This window comes from Lepidochelys kempii, chromosome 3 (genome assembly GCF_965140285.1).
Source record: "Lepidochelys kempii isolate rLepKem1 chromosome 3, rLepKem1.hap1, whole genome shotgun sequence".
NCBI lineage: Eukaryota > Metazoa > Chordata > Testudines > Cheloniidae > Lepidochelys > Lepidochelys kempii.
In genome coordinates, this window is record NC_136382.1 from 179,219,743 (window position 1) to 179,247,508 (window position 27,766).

At 42.6% G+C, this 27,766-nt stretch overlaps 1 protein-coding gene across 5 annotated transcripts in view; it reads right to left on the reverse strand.

The window, feature by feature from the left end:
- The window catches only part of SPTBN1 (spectrin beta, non-erythrocytic 1), a 214,669-nt gene that overhangs the window by 30,881 nt on the left and 156,022 nt on the right, over positions 1–27,766 (reverse strand). For all 5 annotated transcript variants that reach the window (XM_073339156.2, XM_073339157.2, XM_073339158.2 and 2 more), the window contains 9 exons: positions 18,065–18,155; positions 12,608–12,754; positions 10,562–10,825; positions 8,732–8,956; positions 8,456–8,545; positions 7,835–8,113; positions 5,938–6,068; positions 3,770–3,974; positions 3,006–3,380 (listed from right to left, as the gene is read on the reverse strand). In XM_073339156.2, coding sequence (XP_073195257.1) covers positions 3,006–3,380; positions 3,770–3,974; positions 5,938–6,068; positions 7,835–8,113; positions 8,456–8,545; positions 8,732–8,956; positions 10,562–10,825; positions 12,608–12,754; positions 18,065–18,155 — 1,807 coding nt within the window. The remainder of the gene's footprint in view (positions 1–3,005; positions 3,381–3,769; positions 3,975–5,937; positions 6,069–7,834; positions 8,114–8,455; positions 8,546–8,731; positions 8,957–10,561; positions 10,826–12,607; positions 12,755–18,064; positions 18,156–27,766) is intronic.

Sequence of the window (27,766 nt, forward strand, 5' to 3'; positions counted from 1 at the left end):
AACCACAGAGCTATCCCTCCCTCTTCCCCATATAGGACTTTGTAGATTGTTAAAAAGTGACTTGATCACATTCTCTTGGATAAACTAAACTGACTGACCTTCCCAAGTCTCTACTATATTTTAAGTATATTTTAAATATATAAGTCTATATTTTCCAGATATCAAATCATTCTTGTGGCTCGGTTCTAAATCCTTTCCAATTTTTTCAACATCCTTTTGGAAGAACTATGCACTGTATTCCAGTAATGGTCTCCCTAATGCAGTATATAAAGGTAACATATCTCCCTACTCCTAGTTGATATTCCCTTGTGTATGCTTCCAAGAACTATGTTAAACCTCTTAGCCACAGCATTACACTGGGATCTCATGTTCAGTTAGTCATCCACCATGACTTTCAAATCATTTCAGAGACAGTCTTTTCCAGGATATAATCTGCTGTCCTGTATAAGTGACCTAGATTCTAGGTACCAAATACTATCAGCACATGATGATAGTGTGTTGTATCCACTTTGCACTTCCTTTGCACTAGTGTAAATGACTACAAAGTTGCAGGGTCATTGTGAATTGGCCCAGACACTCCAAACAATGCAGAAAAATACCAGTTCATAGCAACCGAGTTGACTGGCATTTCTCCCATTTGAAATATTCATTTTTAAAATAGCTGTATGCCTTAGTGGGGATTATAATTCTAGTATGATATATTAATAACTATTCTCTTTTTTGTCTATACAATATACCTGTCTTAAGAAAATACATTTTTTTAATTGTAGTTTTGACATTTCAGATTGTTTAAATGTTTAATAAATTAAACACTCTGACACTTACTGCATTCTGAACTCTACTAATCTTTATATTGTGCATGCATAAGTACAGAACGTGGAATAAAATCAAATCAGAATGAGCTCACTGTGTCCATCATCTGAACAGTTTCTGAATTTTAGGGGTGAAATGTTCAAAAGCACTTGGGCTTGGACTAACTCTGCTCCCATAGAAATCAACAGGAGTTCTACCATTTTAAATGTCCTAATTTACTATTTCCAGAAACTAACACAAGAAGCACTATTGAAGTTAAAGTATCCAAATGCATAACAAAAATAGCTATTTGGCAGACTAACTGCACTTAAATATCTATGGTCTTTATCAGCCACTACAAACAAGAAACCAAACATGAGAAAATCTGGAGAGGATTAAGGAATTTCCTTTAATTTTTGCTTCCCCCACCCCATACCATTTGGAACGTCTGTCCTTCCACTGGACAGCTTATTTTGTGCAATGTTCACAAAAGGAACAAATATGGGCACTGAGGCATTGAAAATTTCAGTGGTGACTTTTTGGCATAATTACTACCTACCTTCCCAAGATTGTGTTAAGAGCACAGAAAAAGCTAAATCTGTGTTTTTATATTAGTACTGATATACAAAAAAAAAAAAACTTGATAGATTTAATACCAGCTCAATGCCTCACTGAAACTGCTTTAATAGGTGTTCTATTTTATGCAAGTTAACCTTTTTTGTTCCTAATTTATCTTCCAACTGCATAAACCAGACAGCATAATGCTGGCACTACTATATATGCCTATCTGAAACAGATCCTCTGGGAAGTCATAGAATCATAGAATAACAGGGTTGGAAGGGACCTCAGGAGGTCATCTAGTCCAACCCCCTGCTCAAAGCAGGACCAATCGGGGATAGCTCAGTGGGGGGAGTGAGACCTCAGTGGTTTGAGCATTGGCCTGCTAAATCCAGGGTTGTGAGTTCAATCCTTGAGGGGGCCATTTAGGGATCTGGGGCAAAAATTGGGGATTGGTCCTGCTTTGAGCAAGGGGTTGGACTAGATGACCTCCTGAAGTCTCTTCCAACTCTGATATTCTATGATTCAATCCCCAACTAAATCATCCCAGCCAGAGCTTTGTAAAGCCTGACCTTAAAAACCTCAAAGGAAGGAGATTCCACCACCTCCCTAGGTAACGCATTCCAGTGCTTCACCACCCTCATAGCGAAAAAGTTTTTCCTAATATCCAACCTAAACCTCCCCCACTGCAACTTGAGACCATTACTCCTCGTTCTGTCATCTGCTACCACTGAGAACACTCTAGATCCATCCTCTTTGGAACCCTCTTTCCGGTAGTTGAAAGCAGCTATCAAACCCCCCTCATTCTTCTTTTCTGCAAACTAAACAATCCCAGTTCCCTCAGTCTCTCCTCATAAATCATATGCCCCAGCCCCCTAATCATTTTTGTTGCTCTCCGCTGGACGCTTTCCAATTTTTCCACATCCTTCTTGTAGTGTGGGGCCCAAAACTGGACACAGTACTCCAGATGAGGCCTCACCAATGTCGAATAGAGGGGAACGATCATGTCCCTCGATCTGCTGGCAATGCCCCTACTTATACACCCCAAAATGCCATTGGCTTTCTTGGCAACAAGGGCACACTGTTGACTTATATCCAGCTTCTTGTCCACTGTAACCCCTAGGTCCTTTTCTGCAGAACTGCTGCCTAGCCATTTGGTCCTTAGTCTGTAACGGTGCAGATTGAGCTACCTACCTATCCAACCATCCTCCCATCCATCCATGTTTTTATATTGGTATGCAGCGCCCCAGTACTAATGGGGAATGTATGACAAAAGCCTTTAGCTGGGGTTGCAAATCTTACCTTCATTGCCTGTCATCATAAGCAATATACAAGCCCTTTGACTTTATGATTTCTTTTCTAATCAAGCACAGCAGATGACAAATTTTCAGTAAACAATTATCCATATATATAGAAGGCTGTGGACTTCTAGAGTGACTTCTAACACTTTAGACAACAACAGAGCTACAGTATATAATTAGAGAAGCAAATTACAAATACAAGTAGTAAAATAAGCCACGTGATGTTATTCACATAGGAAGGTTTTTGAATAGCAATCCACAATCTTGTCTCTCAGCCACTTGGTGGCAGATGTCTGATGTCATCCCAGATGCCTAAATCCAGACACACAAAAAAGTTGCTCGCGTAATACACACCTGGGTGCCTAAAGCCTGAATATCATGTTCAAATGTTGTGTGCATCCTCTGTAGTGCTTCCACTGTGTTTTGGTCTCTACCAAGTTCCTCGGGCAGTTTCTTGTGTTTATCTTGAATACGTCCAAAGATCTCCTTGGCATCATGGTAAAATTTATGTAGTTCATAAGAGGCTGCTAGAATCTGTGTTCTTGTGTCAATGAGCTCCAAGAGGTCAGCCCATGCCTCATTGAGACCATCCTTCCACTCTGCAATGGTGGCTGCATCGGAGTGTCCAGAATTGATGAGCTCATCTGCCATGTGGTTAACAGTATCAACACGCTCCTGTCCAATGTTTCCAGTGTCCCGGGCAAATTCACGGAATCGCTCTTGTAACATCTGAAATGTGAACAAACAGCTGTAAGTCAGCAATGCCCAAGCTGTACTTTTTTACCTACGTTTAACATGTGGGACTGCAAATGTGACGGGTAGCACCTGACTTTTTGAAATGAATTGTGTAAGATCACCAGGAATGTTCTATTGGAGTGTCTTACATGCAACATAATTCACATGCAGGAACCTGAAGTAGTTTATGACCACAGTAGGAATCCCACAATGTATCGCTATTGTTGTAGCCAAGAGCCAAAGAACATGCAAATGACCCAACAGCCTCAAAACTATAGTGCATATCAAATAAGCAAAACTTGCCACTGCTTTATATTACCCAGCCAGTGTGTGCAATTCCCAGGAAAATCAGATTTCTCTGCAGCTATAGCCAAGTAACTTACTGTAACATGTTCATAATCCTGTCCCAGCTCGTGGGATCCTGCCACCACCTCCCTTTCAGCAATCCACTGCTCCAAGTCATCCACCTCACGATTGAGCTGAAATAGCCTGTGTCTCTCATCTAGTTTGCCCCTCCTCTCTTCAGCTAGATCCTTCAGGCCTGCATACAGCTTATCCACCTTGGACTGGCGCATACTGATGCGCTCGCTGAAAAAAATCCCCAAGAAGAACACTGAGCCACCATGGATTTTTTAAAAAACAAACAAACAAACATCAGGGGTCAAAATATCTAAGAAAAATCACTCTTAGAATATATAGCCCATAGAACACGTATCTCTGAAGTGACTAAAACTTTGCCTGTAAACATTCGGATCAGATCCTTAGCTGGCATAGCTCCATTAAAGTCAATGGAGCGATGCCAATTATGCCAGCCAAGGACCTGGCCCACCATGCGAATATAGACCACACCCATTGACTGTGGAAAATGTAAATGTGAACAAAGATCCCAATTTGCTGAGGTTAAGATCGCACAATGGACTTGTCCTAGGACTGAGAGAAAGGACCTGGGTTATTTCTCCCTCGGTTCTGGCAGTCAGAATTTATGCTAAATTAATGCTAAATTGATGGTCAACAGCACTAACAGCTTTCTTCAGTCTAAGGCTCAATAATCCAAAGGAAACAAATATCATTTAGATTTACCAGATCTCTTGGATTTATTTCCTGTGAGCTGCATAACCCCTTTAAAGTTGCCTTTTCTCTGCCATATACACAGGTTACTATGTTATTGCAGTATTCAAATCAGTTGAGCCATAAGAGCTCTAAACTGACCACAAGTGAGTGCTTTTGAATTATGCAGCACACACCCTTCCAACAGAGATGGAGACAGTCATCTCCAAGACTTCCCAGCTCCAGCCAGACTAGGGGTAGGTTAAATAAATTTGCCATATAGCCAACATATTGCCAAATGGAGAATTTAGTCCCCGTGGCTATAACTACCATGGCAAAGTTACTTTTTTAAGCTCTCTTAGGGATACATAGCCTGAAATCAATCTCTGGGAAAGGTCATAACTAAATTGGCTTCTCCTATAGTATGTAACTCTAGATTTAACTAATTTTTTTCTGGTAGTGTCCCTTCCATTCTCATTCCATTGAACCATGTGCATTTAGCCACTTGGAGCCATCTTTGGAATAGCCTAAGAATCTCCTATTTTCTTCATTCCAAGGGCCATATTTCTTCATTTATTAACCTTCTGTCTTCATGAACAAGGCTTCCCTCCTTCTGAGACAGACCAAAGGTGGAGGAGTTGGAAGTCTCCTGTGCCACAGGGCCTATTACAAACACCAAGACACCAGAGTATCCCAACACTAGCTTTATGAACATGGTGCTTTCCCATGTGTCTTAAGAGTGAAAAGCTGGATGTGTAAGCATAGATACATTGTATAGCGAGTCAACATGGGAGATGTAGGGATGTATTTGTAGAAGCAAGCCATGCCTATAAAGTGGGAGGCTCTAGCTATGGAGAGGGGATGGCTAGTACACACAGGAGATGCACTGATTCTGTGCAACCCTCAGCAGTCTCCAGGGACAAGTCTCTATCATCCTTAGAAAGTAAAGCTGCCCTTCCTCACTAGAAACCCCAAGGCCGGGCGGTAGCATCTCCTTCAGGGGGCACTGCCCCTGACATTCAAAAGTGAATGGGCTTGGGTGATTCTGATTCACTGGCCTAGTGCTCCCCGCTGATGTGCAATGGGAGGGAAGAAAGAGTATCTGGATACTCCTCCCCTATACAAGCAGCATGATTGGATTCCTTTTTTCCACAGGAATGTACGTGGAGGTGTTATGGTTAATGCACCAGCCCATGCAATGTCCCCAAGGGGTTTAGCAACATGTCCAGTACTAATCAGTAGTTGTGTACACTGATCCTGATCAGAGCATCAGCAAAATTCACCTTGCAGTTTGGTACACTGGTTGTCCCTGTGAAATTCTACCCTGACAAGGATGCACCAAGACATACCTCTATTGTCTTACTAGGACAGAACTTGGCCCCACTTTGGACATATTTTCCTGAGTTACTTACAATTTGTCATACTCTTTATCTTTCATGGTGCATCAATGAAGTACTCTAATTGCCAAAGGCAGCTAAAAATCCAACTGTAAGGGAATACTAACCTTTCCGGGTGATTGTCTGCAACCAAAGTTCTGCTAGTCTTGGAAAGCTGGTGCACTGTCTCGGCATAGTCTTCTACTGCCTGTTCCAAAATCTGGTGTTTCTTCAGCATGGACACTGCACTCTGTTCATCCTTTAACAGGGACAGAACAATACAGTCAGGTCCTCCCCTTTGGAGAAATACTCAGCAATAGCAACCTCACCAGGTTGGGTGAAATAAGAGCAATCAACTTGACAGCAGTGTAAAAGATTTACGAAGGATTGCTCTCAAGTGCAACTTGAAGAAAACTTGTTCGGACTATGGTATATAAATATTAGTTAAATCTATGGTAAATGGTGTCCATACACAGTGACAAAACAAGTGAAAGGGTGAATACAATGACCCCTCTGGGATCCAGAGCAAGATTAAATCAGCTGTGCATCAAGCATGCTGAATTTCCTTGACTGTGAAGAGCTTTGTGCGTTCATAGAAAACTGGTGATGTGTTGAGCCCATGACAACAGAAAAGATTTTCAACATATCACTGGTCAGGCTTTGCAATTACACCCTTGTTCAAAGATAAGGGATTCTAAGGAACCTGGGAAAGGCTCCCCAAAAATGCCTGCAATGGCTTATATCAACACTTGCAATATGCAGCTAAAATTAAGTAAAATAAAGTATGGCTGACTATGTAACTTGAAATCACCTATACGTGTTTCTCCCTTAAACATTCTGGTGGTTTCATTTTCTTTTATTTATTATGCTTGGGAAACAAAGTAAAGCAAAACACTTGTTAGCTGAGCACTGAATGCCCCTGGAATCTGTTACATGGGTGTGAAATGGTTATTTATTGTCCTGGATCATTTAAAAAAAATAATAAAAAACCTATATAATATACTCCTGATACTGCAAGACCAGTGTTCCATAGGAAAACAGTAACTTGTGGGTAGCACTACCCAAACAGAGATCTCTTGTGAACTGACTTGGGATCTCAAGAGTGAATCCAGTTCATTTTTGTCCCCATTGTATTTGTGACATATTCAATTACCGAATCAGAGAAACATCGGACTGAAAGGGACCTTGAGAGGTCACCTAGTCCAGCCACCTGCGCTGTGGCAGGACCAAATATACCTTGACCATCCCTGACAGATGTTTGTCTAACCTGTTCTTAAAAACCTCCAATGATGGGACTCCACAACCTCCCTTGGAAGCCTATTCCAGGGCTTAACTATACTAGGAGTTAAAAAGTTTCTCCTATTATCTAAACTAAATCTCTTTTGCTTCAGATTAAGCCCATTATTTCTTGATTTACCTTCAGTGGACATGAAGAACAATTGATCACCACCATCTTTATAACAGCCCTTAACATATTTGAAAACTTATCAGTCTTCTTTTCTCAGGACTAAACATGCCCAGTTTTTTAAATCTTTCCTCACTGGTCAGGTTTTCCAAACCTTATATCATTTTTATTGCTTTTCTCTGGACTCTCTCCAATTTGTCTACATCTTTCTTAAAGTGCAGCACCCAGAACTGGACACAGTACCCAGCTGAGGCCTCACCAGCGGGGACAATTATCTAGAGGGGACAATTATCTCCCACATCTGACATCCAACACTCCTGTTAATATATCTCCTCAAAATATTGGGCTTTTTTCACAATTGCATAACACTATTGACTCACTCAGTCTGTGATCCACTACAATCCCCAGATCCTTTTCAGCAGTACTACACAAGCCAGTCATTCCCCATTTTGTAGTTGTGCATTTAATTTTTTCTTCCTAAGTGAAGTATTTTGCACTTGTCTTTACTGAATTTCATCTTGTTGATTTCAGACCAATTCTCCAATTTGTCAAGGCCATTTTGAATTCTAATCCGGTCCTCCAAACTGCTTGCAAACCTATTTCACTATAAAGCTACTCACCTTGGCTTTTTCTTCCGACATCATATAGAGTTCCTGCTCGCTCATCCACGCCTCAGCCTCTGCAGCATCAAAGTAATACTGCTGTGCTTTGTGAGACTCCTCCAGGCGCTTGTGGCGTTTCTCTGTCTCCTCAATTAGCAGATTCCACAGCTGTTGCAAGTCTGCAAGTCTCTGCTGAAGCGCTTCAGCATTAAGGCTGCTGTCTGTAATAACGTTTTGGCTCCTCTCAAAAATGTCATCGATACGAGGCTGATGTCCTTGGATTTCCTTCTGAAGTGTCTACATGGGAAAGCAACATATTAATTAGAAACAGCAGCTGAACAAACTCTTACAAAATGAGGATGCCAGGCAGGGCTGTCACCTAAGGCAGAAGGGTAGTGGGCACAGCAATACACACCATAACAGTTTGTGTGGACAAGTTACGGCTGCCTCCTGCATGAGTACACTGCAGGAAAGGGCTCCCTGAGTTCTCGCATATGCACTGAAGCATCCATAATTCAGCCCTAGGCTTTTACAGCAAACAGACTCATTCCAAATAGAGCCTCCTGAAACATTTTCCCCTGCAGATACTGGGTACATGAATTAACAGGGACATAAACAACTCTAACAGCAGCTACTTACCTGATTTTTCTTTATCAGTAGCTGCACGGTCTGGAGGTTATGTCCATGATCGGTAGATGTTGCTATAGGCATCCTCTCTCCGACCCACAGCTGAAAGAGAAATTACAGAAAAGCCCCATGAAACATCCATGATATTGATGGGAGAGGAGCCGGAGGCTGTGAGAGATGCCTTGGGAAATGCAATAGTCTAATGTGCTAGTGAGAGATTCATTCAGACAAGTCCCCTTGTTGGGGCTGAGCATTTTCTAGCATTTGGGGCATGTGATTTGTACTCACAATTTCATCCTCAACATCCCGGTTGAACTGGTGGACCTCTTTGGAGGCCAGCAGGTTCGTTTTCCTTTCAGTCAAGGGTTCCAGTAGCTCCAAAAATTTCTTCTGTACAATAAGGCGTTTGCCATCTACCTCATCAGTACTCTTGCCCTCCTGACTCAAAGCCTGGGCCTGGCTTTGCAGCTCCTCTACCTCCTTCTTACGAACATCCATTTGGTTTTCAAGCATCTACGTAGGGGGAAAGTGCCAAGAGAGCTTGAAAAACTGGGCATTCATATATATGCAATTTGTAAGATTAAAAAAATATCATTAGCTTCATAATCCTGGGCAAGAACAAAGGCTGAATCACAATAGCTAGGAATTCACCATATTAATAATGACTGCGACATGTTTTACAGTGACAGCATACGAAGTAGACTGGATCCATTTCCTGGTAGGGAGTGCCAGTGCATTTCTCCTCTTTTGACCTAGGGAAGGTGGTGCATGGAAGCAGGATTAAGACCAGATTCACTGCTGAATTGCTGGACTCAGCATCACTGAAGTCAAAGGAGTTGTGCCTGCTTCCAAAAGTAGTGCATTTGGTCCCCAGTTCTTAGTCTTTTACTAGTGCTCACAGCTTAACTCTACTTCAAAACTGTTCAGTGTAACAGCAGATTCAGTCACTTTACCCACTGTTGTAATTACTGGGAATCAGAGAGCCACTCACAGGTGGGGTGGGGAGGGCAGCCAATTACTGGAGGATCCCCCCAGGGAAAGAAATTCTCAACAGGAAGAACTGGGGAGGAAGAGGACAGATTGCACTGAGAGATGTGGGGATGGGGTATCTAATGGCTGCTGCTTTCCCTTAAAAGAAGAAGAAACAAACAGGAAGAAAGAAGAGCAAATTAAATCTTAATCTAAACTGAAAGGGTCCTTTATCTGTTCCTTGGTATGCTTACAACTAGGGTTGCCAACTGTCTAATCGCACAAATCCAAACACCCTTGCCCCGCTCCTTTCCCAAGGCCCTGCCCCCCCTCCCTCCGTCGCTCACTCTCCTCCTCCCTCATTCACTTTCACCAGGCTGGGGCAGAGGGTTGAGGTGCGGGCCCTGGGCTGGGGCCAAGGGGTTTAATGTGTGGGAGGGGGCTCCAGGCTGAGCCTGGGGCAAGGGCTTGGGGTGAAGGAGTGGGTTCGTGGTGCGGCCTCTGGGAGGGAGTCTGGGTGTGGGCTCAGGGCCGCAGTGAAGGAGAGGGTTCGTGGTGCAGGCTCTGGGAGGGAGTTTGGGTGTGGGAAAGGGTTCAGGGTTAGGGTGCGGGAGGGCGTTCCGTCCTGGGGCAGGAGGTTTGGTGTGTGGGCTCTGGGAGGAAGTTTGGGTGCAGGAGGGGGCTGGGGCAGAGGTGTGGGAGGGGGTTTAGGGTGCAGGCTCCCGCTGCGCAGCATTTACCTCAGGCGGCTCCTGGAAGCGGCGGCATGTCTGGCAGTGGCTCCTAGGCTCATGGATGGCTCTGCCCCTTCCTGCAAGCACTGCCCCCACACCTCCCATTGGTTGCGGTTTCCCGTTCTTGGCCAATGGGAGCTGCAGAGTTGGTGCTCGGGCAGCACACAGAGACTCCACTGGCACATGCCAGCTGCTTCTGGGAGCGGCATGGAGCCAGGGCAGGTAGGGAGCCTGCCTTAGCCCTGCTGCACCGCTGGACTTTTAGATGCCTAAAATCTATCGGATTGGCTTCAGGAGCCTCCAGGAGATCGATCCCAATTCCTGGAGACTCCCGCCCAAACCAGGAGGGTTGGCAACCCACTTACAATTGCCCTTCCATCTATTCTATTCTAGACTCGCTGCTCCGTCTGTTTACCTGTTGTTTTTTCAACAGGATGTTGACACTGGTGAGATCTTTTCCATAGTCATCGGACTGTATCTGACTCTCCAAGCTGTTCAGCCATTTATCCAAATCAGCACAACTCTGGGTGAAAAGCTCAGCTTTATTCGCATCAAAGAGTCGCTGAGCCTTGGTTTGGGTAGTAGATTCGAGCTCCTCCCACATTTGATGCAGGCCTGTCAGTTTTTCCTTCACTACGGTTTCAGTCTCTGGTTTCTCCGCAATGAGCTGCATCCCTTCCTGCAAAGCACATAGCAAACAATGACATTAGGCAAGAGCACTAAAGGTCTGTGAAAATTACATCTCAATTATTCTTTCCAAAACAAAGGCTCCACGGTCCCACCACTTCCACAAGGTTCCTGTTCCCAAGGTCTGGGAGGACCTGGAAGGGTGGAGAGCGTGGGCTGCATACCTTGCTCCCCTCCTTCATTTAGATCCTGTGAAAGTCCCTTCTCATTTTGGGTTCTGCAGGGATCCAGATCTGTTTTTGTGGGGGTGGGATGTACTCACCCACAAACATGTGGGACAAAGTGGAGCAAGTTACTGAAAAACAAACCTGCTGTAACTTGTGCAGGATCTTCACAATACTGTGGAACATTTGGGGAATAGGGAGACCAAGGGTAATGATGGCAGAGGGAGTACAGTGCAGTATGACTTTGCTATCAGGATGCTGCGGTAGAGGATGAGACTCTGTAACTATACATTACCCCCACTGGCTCCCTCCCAAAGTCACCAGCTTTATGGTGCTGAACCCCTAGCTTCTTTTGTATGTTAGTTCTCCTTCCAATGGGAACAACAACATATAGGGAAGCAGGAGCCCTATATTTAAGGAAAACACCAACAGAGTGCTTGGACTTTAAAATATTTCTTCATTTTGAAAGATTTTCTCCAGTTTGAGAGACATATCCTCTATTTATGCTTATACCCCTAGAACTGGTAATCTCTCTCAATACGGAACAAGCTTTGTAATGGTGACCTCTGTACACAACACCGCACATTTAATACAAAACCAATCCCGATAAGAATACAATGTTTTACAATTGTGGTTCAACATACAACTTTGGTGCAGGTATTTTATCCTTTGTTGCAATCTGACTTTTCCGGGACAGAAGATGGGAACGCACTAGCACTGAAAAGGTACTGCAGTTGGTGAGAGCAGCGTTTCAGTTACACCGATGAAAACTATTAGTGTTTGCAAAACACAGAAAAACCACTAATGGGATACAAAGAGTGCCAAACTGGGAAGGAAATGAGCAATTATGCTAACTTACAGTGAACAGAAACCCACTGTCAGAGCTAAAGATGAGAATTTCTTAATGTTCCAGTGTTCTTTCTTTCAAACAAGGAAGCAGAAAAAATAGTACAGCACATTAAAGCCATTAAAATCACTGGATCTAGCTCAATGGCGATGTTATTTGTTCACAAAACAGGCTGAGCTTTAACTTCTCACATGACATTTGTTTTCTGATTAGTATTGTGATTATACTGCAAAAACAGTGACAGTCAGAATGGCACCATGGGGTTATATAGTTATTTTCTTTCCATGATCCGCATAGTTACTGTGTACAGTTTATAAATCAAAATGATGGTTTTTGTACTTTCCAACCCTGGCACCTGAAAATAACTTGTGTTTTCCTCCTTACATCATTACAAGTAAGGACGACTTGGCAATTCGACGGAATTGGCAAACTGGCTAGTGCATGCACTACAAAAACCTGGATATCTTAAACTGACAGAAAATATCACAAAGATTAGATTGATGAGAAATAGAACAGAATGGATTGGATTACACAGAGGATGAAACAAACTGGGAAATAGCCACAAAGAAACTGAACAGACTTGCTTTTCATAACTGTATTTGGTCAGCAATGATAAAAACTTTTTTGGTCTAAATTGAATAGATGACTCAAAGACAATAGGGGTTTCATCTGTTGAGTAAAGAGAAGACATTTTTACAGTCATTTCTCTGAATACAACCATGATTTAAAAAGAGAGGAAGTTTATAAAATGTTCTTTATTTACCTTTTCAATTTTCTCCAGCCATTCTTTGTTGGATGCAAGTTCTGCCATAAATGCCTGGTGTTTTAGCCATTTACTGTGCAGATTCCTTGCTTCATCATAAGACATATCCTGGGCTGTGAGCATCTTCTCATTGATCCAGAGTGACAGCTGAAAAAATGTGGAAAAGAATATGACTGTTTAAGATTTTTTAAACTGTCTGTAGTATGGAATCAGAGGTGGGTAGAAAGTTTGAGGGTATTCAGAAGTAGGGTTTAGGCTGGCACATTCCAAAGATAGAGGCAAGAAGTTTGGATCAGATCTGGGAGCTGTTTGAAGCCAGGATTCTTGTCTGGGGCTCTCTCTATTAAATGTAAACAACATCTACAATATACAAATAACCAACATTTGTATTTTACGGTATGGGCCTAATCCAAAGCCTAATGAAGAAACTGGAGAGACTCCCATTGATTCCAGTGAGCTTTGGCTGGGGCCCTACATGTTTAATACTTGCAGTAGATCAAAACACCTCTGTCTCCTTTACAGTGTACTTGATTGACACTTGGAAAAACTGTGGCAGATACACAATTATATACAACATTGATCAAGGCCTCCGTTGGTTACGCTGATTACCAAATATTGTATAATGCTTACATGGCCTGGCTTTAATTTGGCCCTTAGCTATTTGCTGGCTTGCCTTTTGGCAGTGTCAGTAACAAGGCCACACATTCAATTCAATATCAGGAAGAGATACTTCTGGGCCAGGGTGGAAGTTCAGCTTTGTGCTTATCTTAATAATGTGTTTGACACCTCTATTATGTTTATTAGCACCATATAGGCACCACACAGAAGAGACAGAAATACATTTTCAGGGCAGTGTAGGAAAACTTGCATGGCTGCTACCCTTCCTTGCACATACATAGAGAGCTCCATCCACCGAAAGACAAATAACTGAGAGGGTGGAACAGAAGATTAATTTTTGGCCCCTTCAAAATGTCCTCCATGGGAGAGCCTCACCATCTTCCCTGCCAGTTTACATTCTCTCACCATGCCCCTGTCGTGAAGACTCACCATCTCTAACATTTTAACACAGGCTATTAAAAGAGACTATTCCATCAAATGTGTTATTGACATTACTACAGAGGCCATCCCTCGGTGCAGTGATAAAGGGCCCAACCATATCTCCACTGAAGTCAACTACAAAGCTCCCACTAAGTCCAATGGGAGCTGGGTCAGGTGCAAGTGTTCTAGTTATTGGTATCATCAACAGTATGTTTCCTCTATTTCTCTGTAGGCAGAAGTCTGACCCACATGTTACTAACACAGTCTTAAAGATTCTCTCAGAAATGTCCTACTTAGAACCCTAACCCCATATTAAGATACTGTAGTGTGGACCCCTCACCTGCGTGGACTTCCACTGATGTCAGTGTGACTTTACACAAGTGCAGAGATCTACGTTAGTAAATCTGCATTGAATCAGAAGCTCTATCCCTACACCTATATCAAAACAGCATCTTACAAAGAAGTTTTTGTAGGAACTTCACATTATGTCTATGTCACTCTCATTATATGAATATACACACACAATTCATGTACATGTACTAAATGAGATCAATTTCTTTGTCTAATTTTCACTAGGTTCTTCAATATTCAAGGACTATTTCTTTCTTTTTTTAAATGCTGTTTCCAAATATTCATTAAACATACTCCTGTAATTCAAACAAAACCTGAATTCCATTCCCCTTTATATGAATACAGTTCATTCCTTTTTGCCTTGATTGTCCTAAAATATATCAACAATGAGAATTTTCATACCAAAACTGAAGAAACAAATAAAATTTTAAAAATATCTTTTTGGCCAATAGCAGAGGTAGTGAGAAAAAGCAAAAACAATGCTCGCTACTAACACTAAAAAAACCCACAACTTTCCTCTGTTGAAGCTCACATCTGAGTGGTCTCAATCATTCCTAGCTGTTTTTTTTTTTTAATTATGAAGAAATGCAGCACAGAACACTTACAAAAACTCATGAGAAGATGCACATTCTGCATCTTTAGAGTCACCATCCAAGAGGAAAATATGTAAACAAAACCTAAGCTTTGTTACTAACCAGGCCAATTCTGCATTATGCACCATCCTATAAATAAAACACTATGTGGGCTAGAGTAATGGAACAGATCAGTAAAATTTGCCAGATCACCACTACTCAGTCAGAGTTCTTGGACAACAAACTCCATTTACAATTCATGAAAATTTTTAAAAGATCATTAAAGAGCATGGTTAATCTCCGTAAAAATAGAAAACATATAAACAGAGTCAGAAAAATAGTCATCTGATCTTTTTACTGAATCTAACTAAAAAACAATGCCCATCTTAACACAGCTATTATAGGTCTCAGGGGGTTACAGTTGTAATAGGCATATTGGCAGGGAACATATGGACTCTGAAGGTTTAACAGTCAGAGTCCATATTAAGAAATACATTATTATATAGCTCTAAATCAGTAATTGTACACTTAACTTTCCAGAAAAGAGACAGGTGTTACACTCTAGTAATTACGTGCTTGCCTCCCATTTGGCTGTTTTCTCTCAATGGCAACATTACCCCAACTGGGGATCCTGATGTGCTTCACAAAGGAATGTATCACTTTCCCTGCTTTACAGATGAGATAAACTGAGGCACATCAAAGAGAAATGTCATACAGCCAGTGGCAATAAGGCATAAAACCCAGATTTCTGACTCCCAGTTCCCTGTTTACCTCTTCTGGCTCACAAAGGAGTTCCAAGCAACGATTTTTAGGCATCCACATTAAAAGCTTGTCTTTGAAACCAGCAGAGACAGGTATTGGTAGCTGAAAGCCAGCATTTTCTGTACTGATATAGACAGAATGGTGTTTCAGTAGCAGTTCATTCCCAGAAATACTGCCTTGGAAAAAACAGATGCATGTATTCTCTAGTAAGGCTAAATCTTTGTCCTACTGAGATCAATGGGAGTTTTGCCATTGGCTTCAATGAAACTAGGATTTGGTCCTTAATGCCAAAGGGAGCTGGATACTAGATATTCTCCCACTTATTGGACCTGTGTCTCATAGCACAGATTCCACCACTGACTCTTGGGAAATGAAATCATTTTCCTTACTCTTCCTAGACACTGTAAATAAGCAGATTGCCAAAGCTTATCTGGAAGTGCAAAGTTCATAAACGTCTAAAACTTATGACCAAACCTGCTGGCACTAAATGAACAGATGGAGCAGGTCTGACATGTGGAATTCAGCCAAAACCTTCTTTTACTGACTTCTCAAGAGAAATCAGACCAGAAAGTGCTGGGATTTCTAAGCATTAATAGTGGAAATTCAGCTTTACAAATCTCTTCAGTGGTAGGCTACCTAGAGACGAGGATATAAAGGAAATGAAATGGCAAAATTAAGCTTTCAAGGCGCAAAATTCAGGAATTCTACCATTATCTGCTAGGATTTCACTGGTGTCATACTTTAATTTTGTTCATTCAGTAGATTTATTTGATACATCCATGTTTATGAATGGGAGAGAGAGACATAAAGAATGATGCCCAGTTATTAACAACGCAGCAGTATACCTGATGGCTAAAAAAGTAAACCTGTTGCCTTGTCCACTCCCTATGGGCTGGAGAAAAGATATGTCTTTAGTTCTTATAACTGAGCTGTCCGTATGAGCATTATCCTGTTTTCTTCCTGTGCTCCACCTAGCCACAGAAAGGAAGAACTGTGTGCCATGGGGTGTTCTCAGCACGGAGCCACAGCTAGATTGGGTGGCTAATCGTGAGACTGATAGTACTGTGAAAGGAACTGACCCCTTAAAAAAACTTTCTTAGGTTACTGTTGACAGTGATGAAATGGGATACATCTGTAACCAGGAATATGTAGGGAAGGTAAGGGATCAATTGGGGATATTGGAATACAGAAACAGAGGCCTGAGGATCAGATCAGGTCTTCTAACCCATTCTTAGCCCCATGTTGGGAACAACACGGAGCAGCATCACTTCAGGGGCAGCTCTGTGAGGCAGTGTATTTCAGGAAGACACACAGCCTCCAGGAGCACTGGAGAGCATGGGATGAGGGGTGTACATGCTGAACTATCCCTTCACTGTGTTCACCTCTCTGTCCCTGATAAACTCCATTAGTTGATGAAGGGAGTGCAGGGTGAGGGTGAGGAATAGCTCTGTCTCCTCTCCAACCCTTCAGGATGGTTTGTGTTCTAAGGGAGCTAAGACAGAGTGATCATTGAGTCCCAGAGAGCACAGAGCTTGCAGCTGTGAATGGCTCCTTGCATACCTTCACTACTCACATTCTAACAGGCTGAACTAGACCTAAAGAGAGATTTTGTATTAACACTAATGTAAAATCCAAATTCCTGTTGGCTTAGAATCTGGAGAGCACATCAACATTCACACCAAGGCCAAAGTCCAGAGAACCAGATGGTTCTTTGTTATTATTAGTACTCCATAGGAGGGAAGAACAAACTGCCAATACCAGCAAATTTTTTATTAATTTGTAATGTTTTTATTAATGCGGTAATACAATTTGGGCCAGATTCATGGCTATACAAGCAAATGCCACTCAGCTGTGGACTTGCACGAATGCAACTGCACTGCCGTCAGTAAACATCATTTGTTCAGGTTATGAATGATATTTTGTATGTTTCTCCTATGGAATTAGCAATTATTTCCAACTATTGTACAAAATCATCTTTGTGGCTTGTGTTCTGCATTATGTGGTTGAGAGGTATGGCTGATAAACCGAAATTTAAAATTTAAAACAGCTATTTCCCAACCACCTCATTGAGGGTCTCAGGTTTGCACAGCTAATTTTAATGTGTGTTGTCAGTGATGCATGAAATAACCCGATAATCACTAGACTAATTCCACATGTTAAGAGAAAGATTATTTCCAATTTTAAATATTGCCTGCAGTGCAAAAGGCACATGTCCAATGATAGGAGATCTGGACAGAAAACGTTTTAAGAAATAAAACAAACCATCAGATAAACACCACATTAGAAACTATCCAATTTATTCCTACTCAGCCCATGTTTATTGCCTTGTGTTCCTTTTACTAATGTCTTGTAGAAGCCATGTGGATAAGCCATATTTCAGAACACACAACACACAGTGAAACAATTCTTAATACAGAAACCCAGTGCTAATGCCTTCCAGATTCCATAACCATAGCTTCAAGCTTGTGCTTCTTTTAGCAACTTTTTTTCCTCTCCTTAACTTAATATGATGGAGAGGAAACCGAGACCATGATGGAGCCCCCAATAACAACAGAGCAGAAAGCATTCGCTTCACTCTTAGATGTCGGGATCATTTGATACATATCAGATGTGCATTTAAGGCCTGATCCTGTGAGATTCTGAGAGCCCTCAGCTCCCACTGAATGCAAGTTGAGATGCTCATAATGCTACAGGTTGAGGTTTTTAAAGATTACAGCCAAGTGACATAACCTACCTCCTGGCAGTCCTGAAGAAACTTTTGAAGATCTCTGTTGTCTTTCAACCTCATCAGAAGCTCACTGGCGGCCTCACGATTCTTCCTATGTCTATTTAAGACACAAAAACAACACGCACTTAGATAGGCCCTTTTAAGTAAAGCTATGATTTTATCATTTTTTGCAGCCTTTATGGAATATCTGTTATGAATGTGCGTGTGGTGGCAGACTCACTTTATTGCCTTTCAAATGGAAGACATTATTAAGGCTTGTTACCGAATGTGCTTATTTGTGACCTATGCATTTTGTGACCTACTCTGGATTAGCTTTGAGACACAAGGCCAAATTCTGTACTCAGTCAGATTTTATGGTTGTCACTGAGTACAGAATTTGGCCTACTAGTTTTGAGACCACATAAAATTTGAGACTTTGACAAAAACCTTAAAAAGCCTTGATTCAATCACATATTACTTAACTAATTCAAAGCATACACATGCTCTAACGAGCTTTAATGTATTTTTCACTACGACTCAGCACCATTAGGCCTGCTCCTACTGAATCATGCTGCAGTGGTTTCGATAATCCTCAAAATGCTGTGTTTAAGAACAAATTTATGTGTGACCACACTTATACAGTCTTGCAAACAGAAGCTTTATATCTCCAGAAACATTATTTATTTGAGAAAATATTTAAGATCAAACTTGGTTTAGAAGAAAAGAAGGTTTTTCAGGAAACTCCATTTTCTGCCTCATAATTGCATTTGCCCACAGAAGGATTGGGTTGACTTCCTCTGGGTTGGGGTGGAGGCCTGAAAGACTTCGGTAGATGATCTGGCCATGAATAAGGTTCTCAGAGAAAGACCCTATTCTCAGCGACTCACAACTGCTTGTCTGCAAATGGTCACATAAGCTTTTGAATTAATTCCCAAGGCATTTCAGATAGAATTTCAGAAGATTTTCTGTCTCACAGCACTTCAGTTGGGTTTGTTTTCTGAGACCTCTCTTTCCCCCCACTCTCTTTTGAGAAGGAGATGGGTAAAATGGGAATGATATCTATTAAATCTGACAGGCAGAAGTTGAGAGAATATGTTAGTTATGTATTGTGTAGCTGTTCATGTTTTACTGTGTAAGCTCCTAGGGTGACAGGATAGGCACACATTTTTAAGAAGTCAAAACAAAAAGGAAGAAATCAGGAAATGGATTTGCAGGGTGATCCTACTCGATAAAAGTGACCTGTTGCCAATAGTGAAATAAATTTTAAATTAAAAAGAGAATTTACAAGATATTAACTTGAACCGAGTTAAATGTGCAGAGATCTTAGGGCAGGGGAATCTGGGGTTAAACAAAACGAGAGTGACAGAGCCACTAACGTCAGGGCCTTTGAGGGGAATGCATATACGGATATTCAAGCAGATGATGGTGTAATTATTTTTCTCATCATCATAATAAACATAACCTTTGGAGCTCAGGCTATTAGCTTAATTCCCAAAGGTCACTTGATAGTCTGAGATTATCTGGAGTGAGAAGAAAGGATTAGGGTCTTTGAATTTTCATTAAAGAAAAAAAGTAGATCAGGAAGATCCAGTTTTATTCTCAGATTAAACAGTGAATGAAAGACTAATTCAAAGAAAGAAACATGAATTCTATAAATAATGGCTGTCCAATGGATAGGAGACCTGGAATGCTTTGCAAGACCTTGGTATAGTTAACAAAACCTGAAGCACGGATTCTCATTGCATAGGGGGCTCATTTCTGCAATGACATCCAAGAGCCAGAAAGTGCAAAGATGCTGAATATGAGTGACTGCGGTGGACCTGGGTGGTCATGGCTAGTGGTTGGAGCAGGAATCATGTCTAGTTAGTAATTAGGAGTCTAAACCAGTGTCAGAGGCCAGACGCCAGAGCCAAGGGTCAAAGCCAAAGTCAGGAATCAAAGCTGAGGGTACGGACTGGATTACCAGGAGCAAGGCAAGGCAGAGCAGGGTTGGGGCCAAGGATAGAACAAAGCAGGAGACGGTCCTAGAACAAGGAGGAGCTATTACAGCCATACACAGATGTTTCAAGCAACTGCTGAACTGTGGCTGAGCTTAAGATTCGGTTTTCTGATTCTTCCAACCAATCAGGCAGTGTAGCCAAGCAGGTAGCCTACTACAAGCCAGGTGCACTTGTTAGGTTGCCTGAAAACTGGCTCAACTGCACTGATTCCTGACACCGAGTACCTTCAATTCCTACAGAGTTACAGGTGCTCTGAACCTTTCAATATGCACTCTGCACTTTGCTGTTTGGGGCCCTTAAAAGGGGGAGGTGAGATAACTTACTTTATCTGGTAAGAAAGGCGGATACTCTATTAACTCTTTGTGCTTCAGTTTACAATCTGTGGAGGGAAAAATCTAGATAAAGGGTCAATTTCTCTCATTTATACCAGTGTGATTCCACTGAAGGTAACAGTGTTGCGAAGGTGAAACTGGGAAGAGAGTTGGGCCCAAATAATCCAGGAGTGAAGACTGGATCACTTTTTGAGGTATTTAGGGTGGGAGCTGGAGTCATACCTTTCTCAATAGCTGACCCCGGCTCTGAACCCCCTTCCAAAAGTGCTGAGCATGACTGCAATCCTGACTCACTTCATGACAAAATGCAAGACTCTTCTCTGCCATGGCAAAATGGAGTTGGAGCTGTTCCATAACAATTTATGAGTACTGTATATTGGCCTGATTACTGAGATATATATTGCATGAATATAGTGGGTTAACTCATTAGACGTCTGCCTGAAAAAATAGGCGGGAGGGAGAAAGAGTGGCTCAAAACAAGCCTCCCCTAGCAAACACTTGAGAATTGTTACAGGACAACGCCAGAACCACTCGCTCTGAAAACTCTGTCTCAGTCTTCTGCTGAGTCTTCAGGACTGGTTTGGCCAGAAGGACCAAGTTAAAGAAGTATGGGCTGGATGAATGCACTACAAGGTGGGTAGAAAGTTGGCTAGATTGTTGGGCTCAACGGGTAGTGATCAATGGCTCCATGTCTAGTTGGCAGCCGGTATCTAGCGGAGTGCCCCAAGGGTCGGTCCTGGGGCCGGTTTTGTTCAAAATCTTCATTAATGATCTGGAGGATGGTGTGGCTTGCACTCTCAGCAAGTTTGCAGATGACACTAAACTGGGAGGAGTGGTAGACACACTGGAGGGTAGGGATAGGATCCAGAGGGACCTAGACAAATTGGAGGATTGGGCCAAAAGAAATCTGATGAGGTTCAACAAGGACAAGTGCAGAGTCCTGCACTTAGGACGGAAGAATCCAATGCACCGCTACAGACTAGGGACCGAATGGCTAGGAAGCAGTTCTGCAGAGAAGGACCTAGGGGTAACAGTGGACGAGAAGCTGGATATGAGGCAAAAGTGTGCCCTTGTTGCCAAGAAGGTCAATGGCATTTTGGTTTGTATAAGTAGGGGCATTGCCAGCAGATCGAGGGACGTAATCGTTCCCCTCTATTCGACATTGGTGAGGCCTCATCTGGAGTACTGTGTCCAGTTTGGGGCCCCACACTACAAGAAGGATGTGGAGAAATTGGAGAGAGTCCAGCAAAGGGCAACAAAAATGATTAGGGGTCTGGAACACACGACTTATGAGGAGAGGCTGAGGGAAATGGGATTGTTTAGTCTACGGAAGAGAAGAACAAGGGGGGATTTGATAGCTGCTTTTAACTACCTGAAAGGTGGATCCAAAGAGGATGAATCTAGACTATTCTCAGTGATAGCAGATGACAGAACGAGGAGTAATGGTCTCAAGTTGCAGTGGGGGAGGTTTAGGTTGGATATTAGGAAAAACTTTTTAACTAGGAGGGTGGTGAAACACTGGAATGCGTTACCTAGGGAGGTGGTGGAATCCCCTTCCTTAGAGGTTTTTAAGGTCAGGCTTGACAAAGCCCTGGCTGGGATGATTTAGTTGGGATTGGTCCTGCTCTGGGTAGGGGGTTGGACTAGATGACCTCCAGAGGTCCCTTCCAACTCTGATATTCTATGATTCTATGACCAAAGCCTGGGAACAGAGAAGATAAAAAAAAATACAAAGCAGGGTTTAAAGGGACATTCTCTCAAGGGAGGAAGGTAGCTGTTCAGGGAAACCAGAATGAGACACGACTGCTGGGAGTGTCTGGAGAAGGTCCCCATGCTTAGATCACCATCACAGGATGTTAGGGATTTAGGTAAGATAGATGTGTGTAAATGGTGGTTTTCAAATTCTTTTTTCTCTAAAAGCTTTGTTCCTGCTGCTAAAACAAACAATACTTTGTTTTAAGAAGTTTCAGGGGTGGACAAACTATGGTCCGCGGGCCACATCCGGCCCGCCAGCTGTTTTAATCCAGCTCTTGAGCTCCCACTGGGAGCGGGGTCGGGGGCTGCTTCATGCGGCTCTCGGAAGCAGCTGCATGGCCCCACTCCGGCGCTCCAGCGTAGGGGCAGCCAGGGGCTTCCGCTCTGTACGCTGTCCCCGCCCCAAGCACTGCACCTGCAGTTCCCATGGGCCAGGAACTGCAGCCAATGGGAGCTGCAGGGGCAGTGCCTGTGCACAGGGCAGCGTGCAGAGCCGCCTGGCCGCGCCCCCGTGTAGGACCCGGAGAAGGGACATGCCACTTCTTTCAGGAGCCGCTTGAGGTAAGCGCCACCTGGAGCATGCACCCCTGAGCCTCTCCCCGTGCCCCATCCCTCTGCTCCATCCCTGATCCCCCACCTGCCCTCCGAACGCCTCAATCCCAGCCCAAAGCACCCTCCTGCACCCCAAACCCCTCATCCCCAGCCCCACCCCAGAGCCCACATCCCCAGCCGGAGCCTACACCCCTTCCCACACCCCAACTCCCTGCCTCAGTCCTGATCCCCCTCCCTCCCTCCAAACCCCTTGGTTCCAGCCCGGCGCACCCTCCTACACCCCAAACTCCTCATCACCAGCCCCACCCCCGAGCCCGCAGACCCAGCCAGAGCCCTCACACACCCCTACCCCGCACTCCACTCCTCCGCCCCAGCCCGCACCATGAACTCCTCATTTCTGGCCCCACCCGGAGCCCGCACCCCCAACCAGAGCCCTGACCCCCACCCCAATTTTGTGAGCATTCATGGCCTGCCATTCCATTTCTATTGCCAGATGTGGCCCTCGGGCCAAAAAGTTTGCCCACCCTGCTCTAGTCACTATACACCAGTGGTCACAGATACACAAAGGGAAGAACCACAGGCTCCTGAACTCAGTCACCTGGAGTAAGAATGGTTGATACATGGTACCGTAACCCCGGGCCCTAAGAGTGGGAGAACTCTGACATTTTGTGATAAGATAGGTAAATGAATGAAGCCTGAGGGGGTGCACTCAGAGACACCAGAAAGAGGACAGAGGTTCATCTAGCCCCGTAACCATAACACATGGTTTTCTAGTAACATTAATGATGCTTGTAACAACAAGAACAACCAAAACCTTCTACCTCCACTAGGCTCAAGTCAATACATGTTTGCTACTCAGAGTGGTAAAATTAACATGCTAAAATCATTGTCTGAAGGGGATCCAACATTTACACATTTGAAAGAGTTTCCCCTTCAGCCTTCAATTCTTTAAAACACTTGTGTATATGCCCAATAGATTTGTTCATAAATGTATTCATATTTATGACTTGTATTGCAATAGTGTGTAGAGGTCCCATCAAAAATGGGCCCCACTGTATTCTGTAGTGTACACTCATATAATGACCCCAAGAGCTTAGTCTCTTCTTTGTAGGAGAATTATGAAGGATGTGAAATAGGAATGGTAGAGATGTTAATCACTACTACATATCTGAAGGAAATTACCCAGAAGGAGAGTGCTAAAAGGTTTCTACAGTGTTACTGATACTTGCTCTATATGAAGGCACCTAAGAACTCTAATGAGTCAGAAAAATGGATAAACAAAGCCATGGTAGCACAACTGTTAATCTGTAGGTTTCACTGAGCCTAAACAGGAATAGAAACTGAGACATCTGTAAAGCAAGACTGTTAAACACATGTGGAAGTAACTGCCTGCTGAGAGATATCTACTAGTTTGGCTCTAAAATTCCTGTTTGTTTCAGCAAAGCTTATGCCTTTCAATTTTTTTCTCATGGAGGTGCAACTCTTCCACTGAAAGAGTCAAGAAACTCTCTTCCCTGAATTAACAACAACAATCGTAGAACAAGTTACTTACAGCCACTTTGCCTATAGGATTTTTGTGAGTGTAAAAAAACTTGGCAAAAACAGTTCCATTGTGACCTGGGTCAGTCATGCTGGTGTTTTAAAATCAGAACTTATTTTCAGAAATAAGGGGCTCATCAGCCACATAACCAGATTACAGAGTAGCAGCCATGTTAGTCTGTATCTGCAAAAAGAAAAGGAGTACCTGTGGCACCTTAGAGACTAACCAATTTATTTGAGCATAAGCTTTTGTGAGCTACAGCTCACTTCTTCGGATGCATACAGTGGAAAATACAGTAGGGTGATTTTATATGAGGTCCTCTACCTCCCCTCAATAGAATATAGCCAATGTCAAAAGTTTTTACTATAAAGAATTCAGCTTCTTATGTTTGCCAAGCACTGAGCAACGTCATTGATTTGGACTTGTTTGTTTGGGCTCTTCGTAGGGCTGTCAAGTGATTAAAAAAATTAATTGTGATTAATTGTGCAATTAATCGTACTGTTAAACAATAATAGAATACCATTTATTTAAATATTTTTGGATGTTTTCTACATTTTCAAATATATTGATTTCAATTACAACACAGAATACAAAGTGTACAGTGCTCACTTTATATTTATTTTTTATTACAAATATTTACACTGTAAAAAACAAAAGAAATAGTATATTTCAATTCACCTAAAACAAATACTGTAGTGCAATCTCTTTATCATGAAAGTTGAACTTTCAAATGTAGAATTATGTACAAAAAATAACTGCATTCAAAAATAAAACAATGTAAAACTTTAGAACCGACAAGTCCACTCAGTCCTACTTCAGCCAATCGCTCAGACAAACAAGTTTGGTTACAATTTGCAGGAGAAAATGCTGCCCGCTTCTTGTTTACAATGTCACCTGGAAGTGAGAACAGGCCTTCACATACAACTGTTGTAGCCAGCATCGCAAGATATTTACGTGCCAGGTGTGCTAAAGATTCATATGTCCCAGGCAAACAGAGGGAGTTTGCCTGGGAGTTCACCCGAGGGGAGTTCGCACTGAGTGTTTCTGCCTTTCAGGCTCCTGTGAGCAGTACACACAACATCTGAGGAGCCTCTTAGAAGGAAAACGTGGATAGTGAGTGATCAGCTGTTGTGACCTGCTCAAAATGTGCCATGTTTGTCTTTCTCCCAGAGGACAAGAAGCAACTTTGCCTGTACGAAGTGCAAGCTGGTCTGCATATTGGAAGAGAAGGTTAGAAGATTAGAGAACCAGGTATCAACCCTGCGTTGCATCAGAGAAAATGAAGATTTTCTGGATAGAAGTCAGTGTTTGGTTCTGGAAGCAAAACATGCTGAGGAATCAGTGAGTGCACTGCAGAACGGGGAAGAATATTGGCAACAGGTGACCTCCAGAAGAAGAAAGAGGAGAACCTATGTACCCCCAATGCAGATAGAGGTGTGAAACCATTTTGAGGCTCTTTCCACAAGTACTATTGCAGAGAAGGATTTGGAAGAGCCCTCTGAGGGAAGGTACCAGAAGGAGACCCCATCAGCCAGAAGGCATGGGATGCATTATCCTAGGGATGGGGGTTCCATGACCATCACTCCCAAGAGGAGGAGACGGGTGGTGGTGGTCGGGGACTCCCTCCTAAGGGGGACGGAGTCATCCATATGCTGACAAGACCAGGAGACTCGAGAAGTGTGCTGCTTGCCTGGAGCTAGAATCCAGGATGTGACTGAGTGTTCGCAGAGACTGATCAAGACCTCAGACCACTAGCCCTTCCTACTTCTCCATGTGGGCACCACTGATACTGCCAAGAATGACCTTGAGCGGATCAATGCAGACTGAGTGGCTCTGGGAAGAAGGATAAAGGAGTTTGAGGCGCAAGTGGTGTTCTCTGCGAAAGTGTTCTTAAAATAAACATGTGCTGGGTCATCATCCAAGACTGCTATAAACGTGAAATATATGGCAGAATGCAGGTAAAACAGAACAGGAGACATACAATTCTCCCCCAAGGAGTTCAATCGCAAATTTAATTAACGCATTATTTTTTAATTAGCATCATTAGCATGTCCTCTGGAATGGTGGATGAAGCATGAAGAGGCATATGAATGTTTAGCATACCTGACATGTAAATACCTTGAAACGCTGGCTACAAAAGTGCCATGCCAATGCCTGTTCTCACAGATAAGAAGAAAATAAGAAGCAATCAGCAATATCTCCTGTAAATGTAAACAAACTTATTTGTCTTAGCAACTGGCTGAACAAGAAGTAGGACTGAGTGGACTTGAAGGCTCTAAACGTTTACATTGTTTTGTTTTTGAGTGGTGTTATGTAACAAAAAAAATTACATTTGTAAGTTACACTTTCATGATAAAGAGATTGCACTACAGTACTTGTATGATATGAACTGAAAAATACTATTTCTTTTATCATTTTTACAGTGCAAATATTTGTAACCAGAAATAATAATATAAAGTGAGCTGTCAAGGTTCCTTCCCCACTCTGAACTCTAGGGTACAGATGTGGGGACCTGCATGAAAACCTCCTAAGCTTACTTTTACCAGCTTAGGTTAAAACTTCCCCAAGGTACAAACTATTTTACCCGTTGCCCTTGGACTTCCACTGCCACCACCAAACGTTTATCTGGGTTTATTTTTATTAGGAAAGCGTTGTTTGGAAACATCTTCCCCCCCCCAAAATCCTCCCATCCCTTGCACCCCACTTTCTGGGGAAGGTTTGATAAAAATCCTCACCAATTTGCATAGGTGACCACAGACCCAATCCCTTGGATCTTAAGAACAATGAAAAAAAGCATTCAGTTCCCAAAAAGAAGAATTTTAATAGAAGTAACAATAAAAAGAAGCACCTCTGTAAAATGAGGATGGTAAATACCTTACAGGGTAATCAGATTCCAAACATAGAGAATCCCTCTAGGCAAAACCTTAAGTTACAAAAAGACACACAGACAGGAATATCCATTCTATTCAGCACAACTTAATTTCTCAGCCATTTAAAGAAATCAAAATCTAACACATATCTAGCTGGATTACTTACTAAGTTCTAAGACTCCATTCCTGTTCTGTCCCCGGCAAAAGCACCACACAGACAGACACAGACCCTTTGTTTTTCTCCCTCCTCCCAGCTTTTGAAAGTATCTTGTCTCCTCATTGGTCATTTTGGTCAGGTGCCAGCGAGGTTATCCTAGCTTCTTAACCCTTTACAGGTGAGAGGATTTTTTTCCTCTGGCCAGGAGGGATTTTAAAGGGGTTTACCCTTCCCTTTATATTTATGACATGAGCACTGTACACTTTGTATTCTGTGTTGAAATAGAAATCAATATATTTGAAAATGTAGAAAAACATCCAAAATATTTAATAAATTTCAATAAGTTTAACAGTGAGATTAATTGCGATTAATTTTTTTAATCTCAGTTAATTTTTTGGCGTTAATCACTTGAGTTAACTGCGACTAATCAACAGCCCTATTTCTTCGTTGTACACCCAGATGGAGCCTGAGTGGGAGACATACTTTCTGTTAAACCAAGAGGCCTCCTTTAAACCCATTCTCA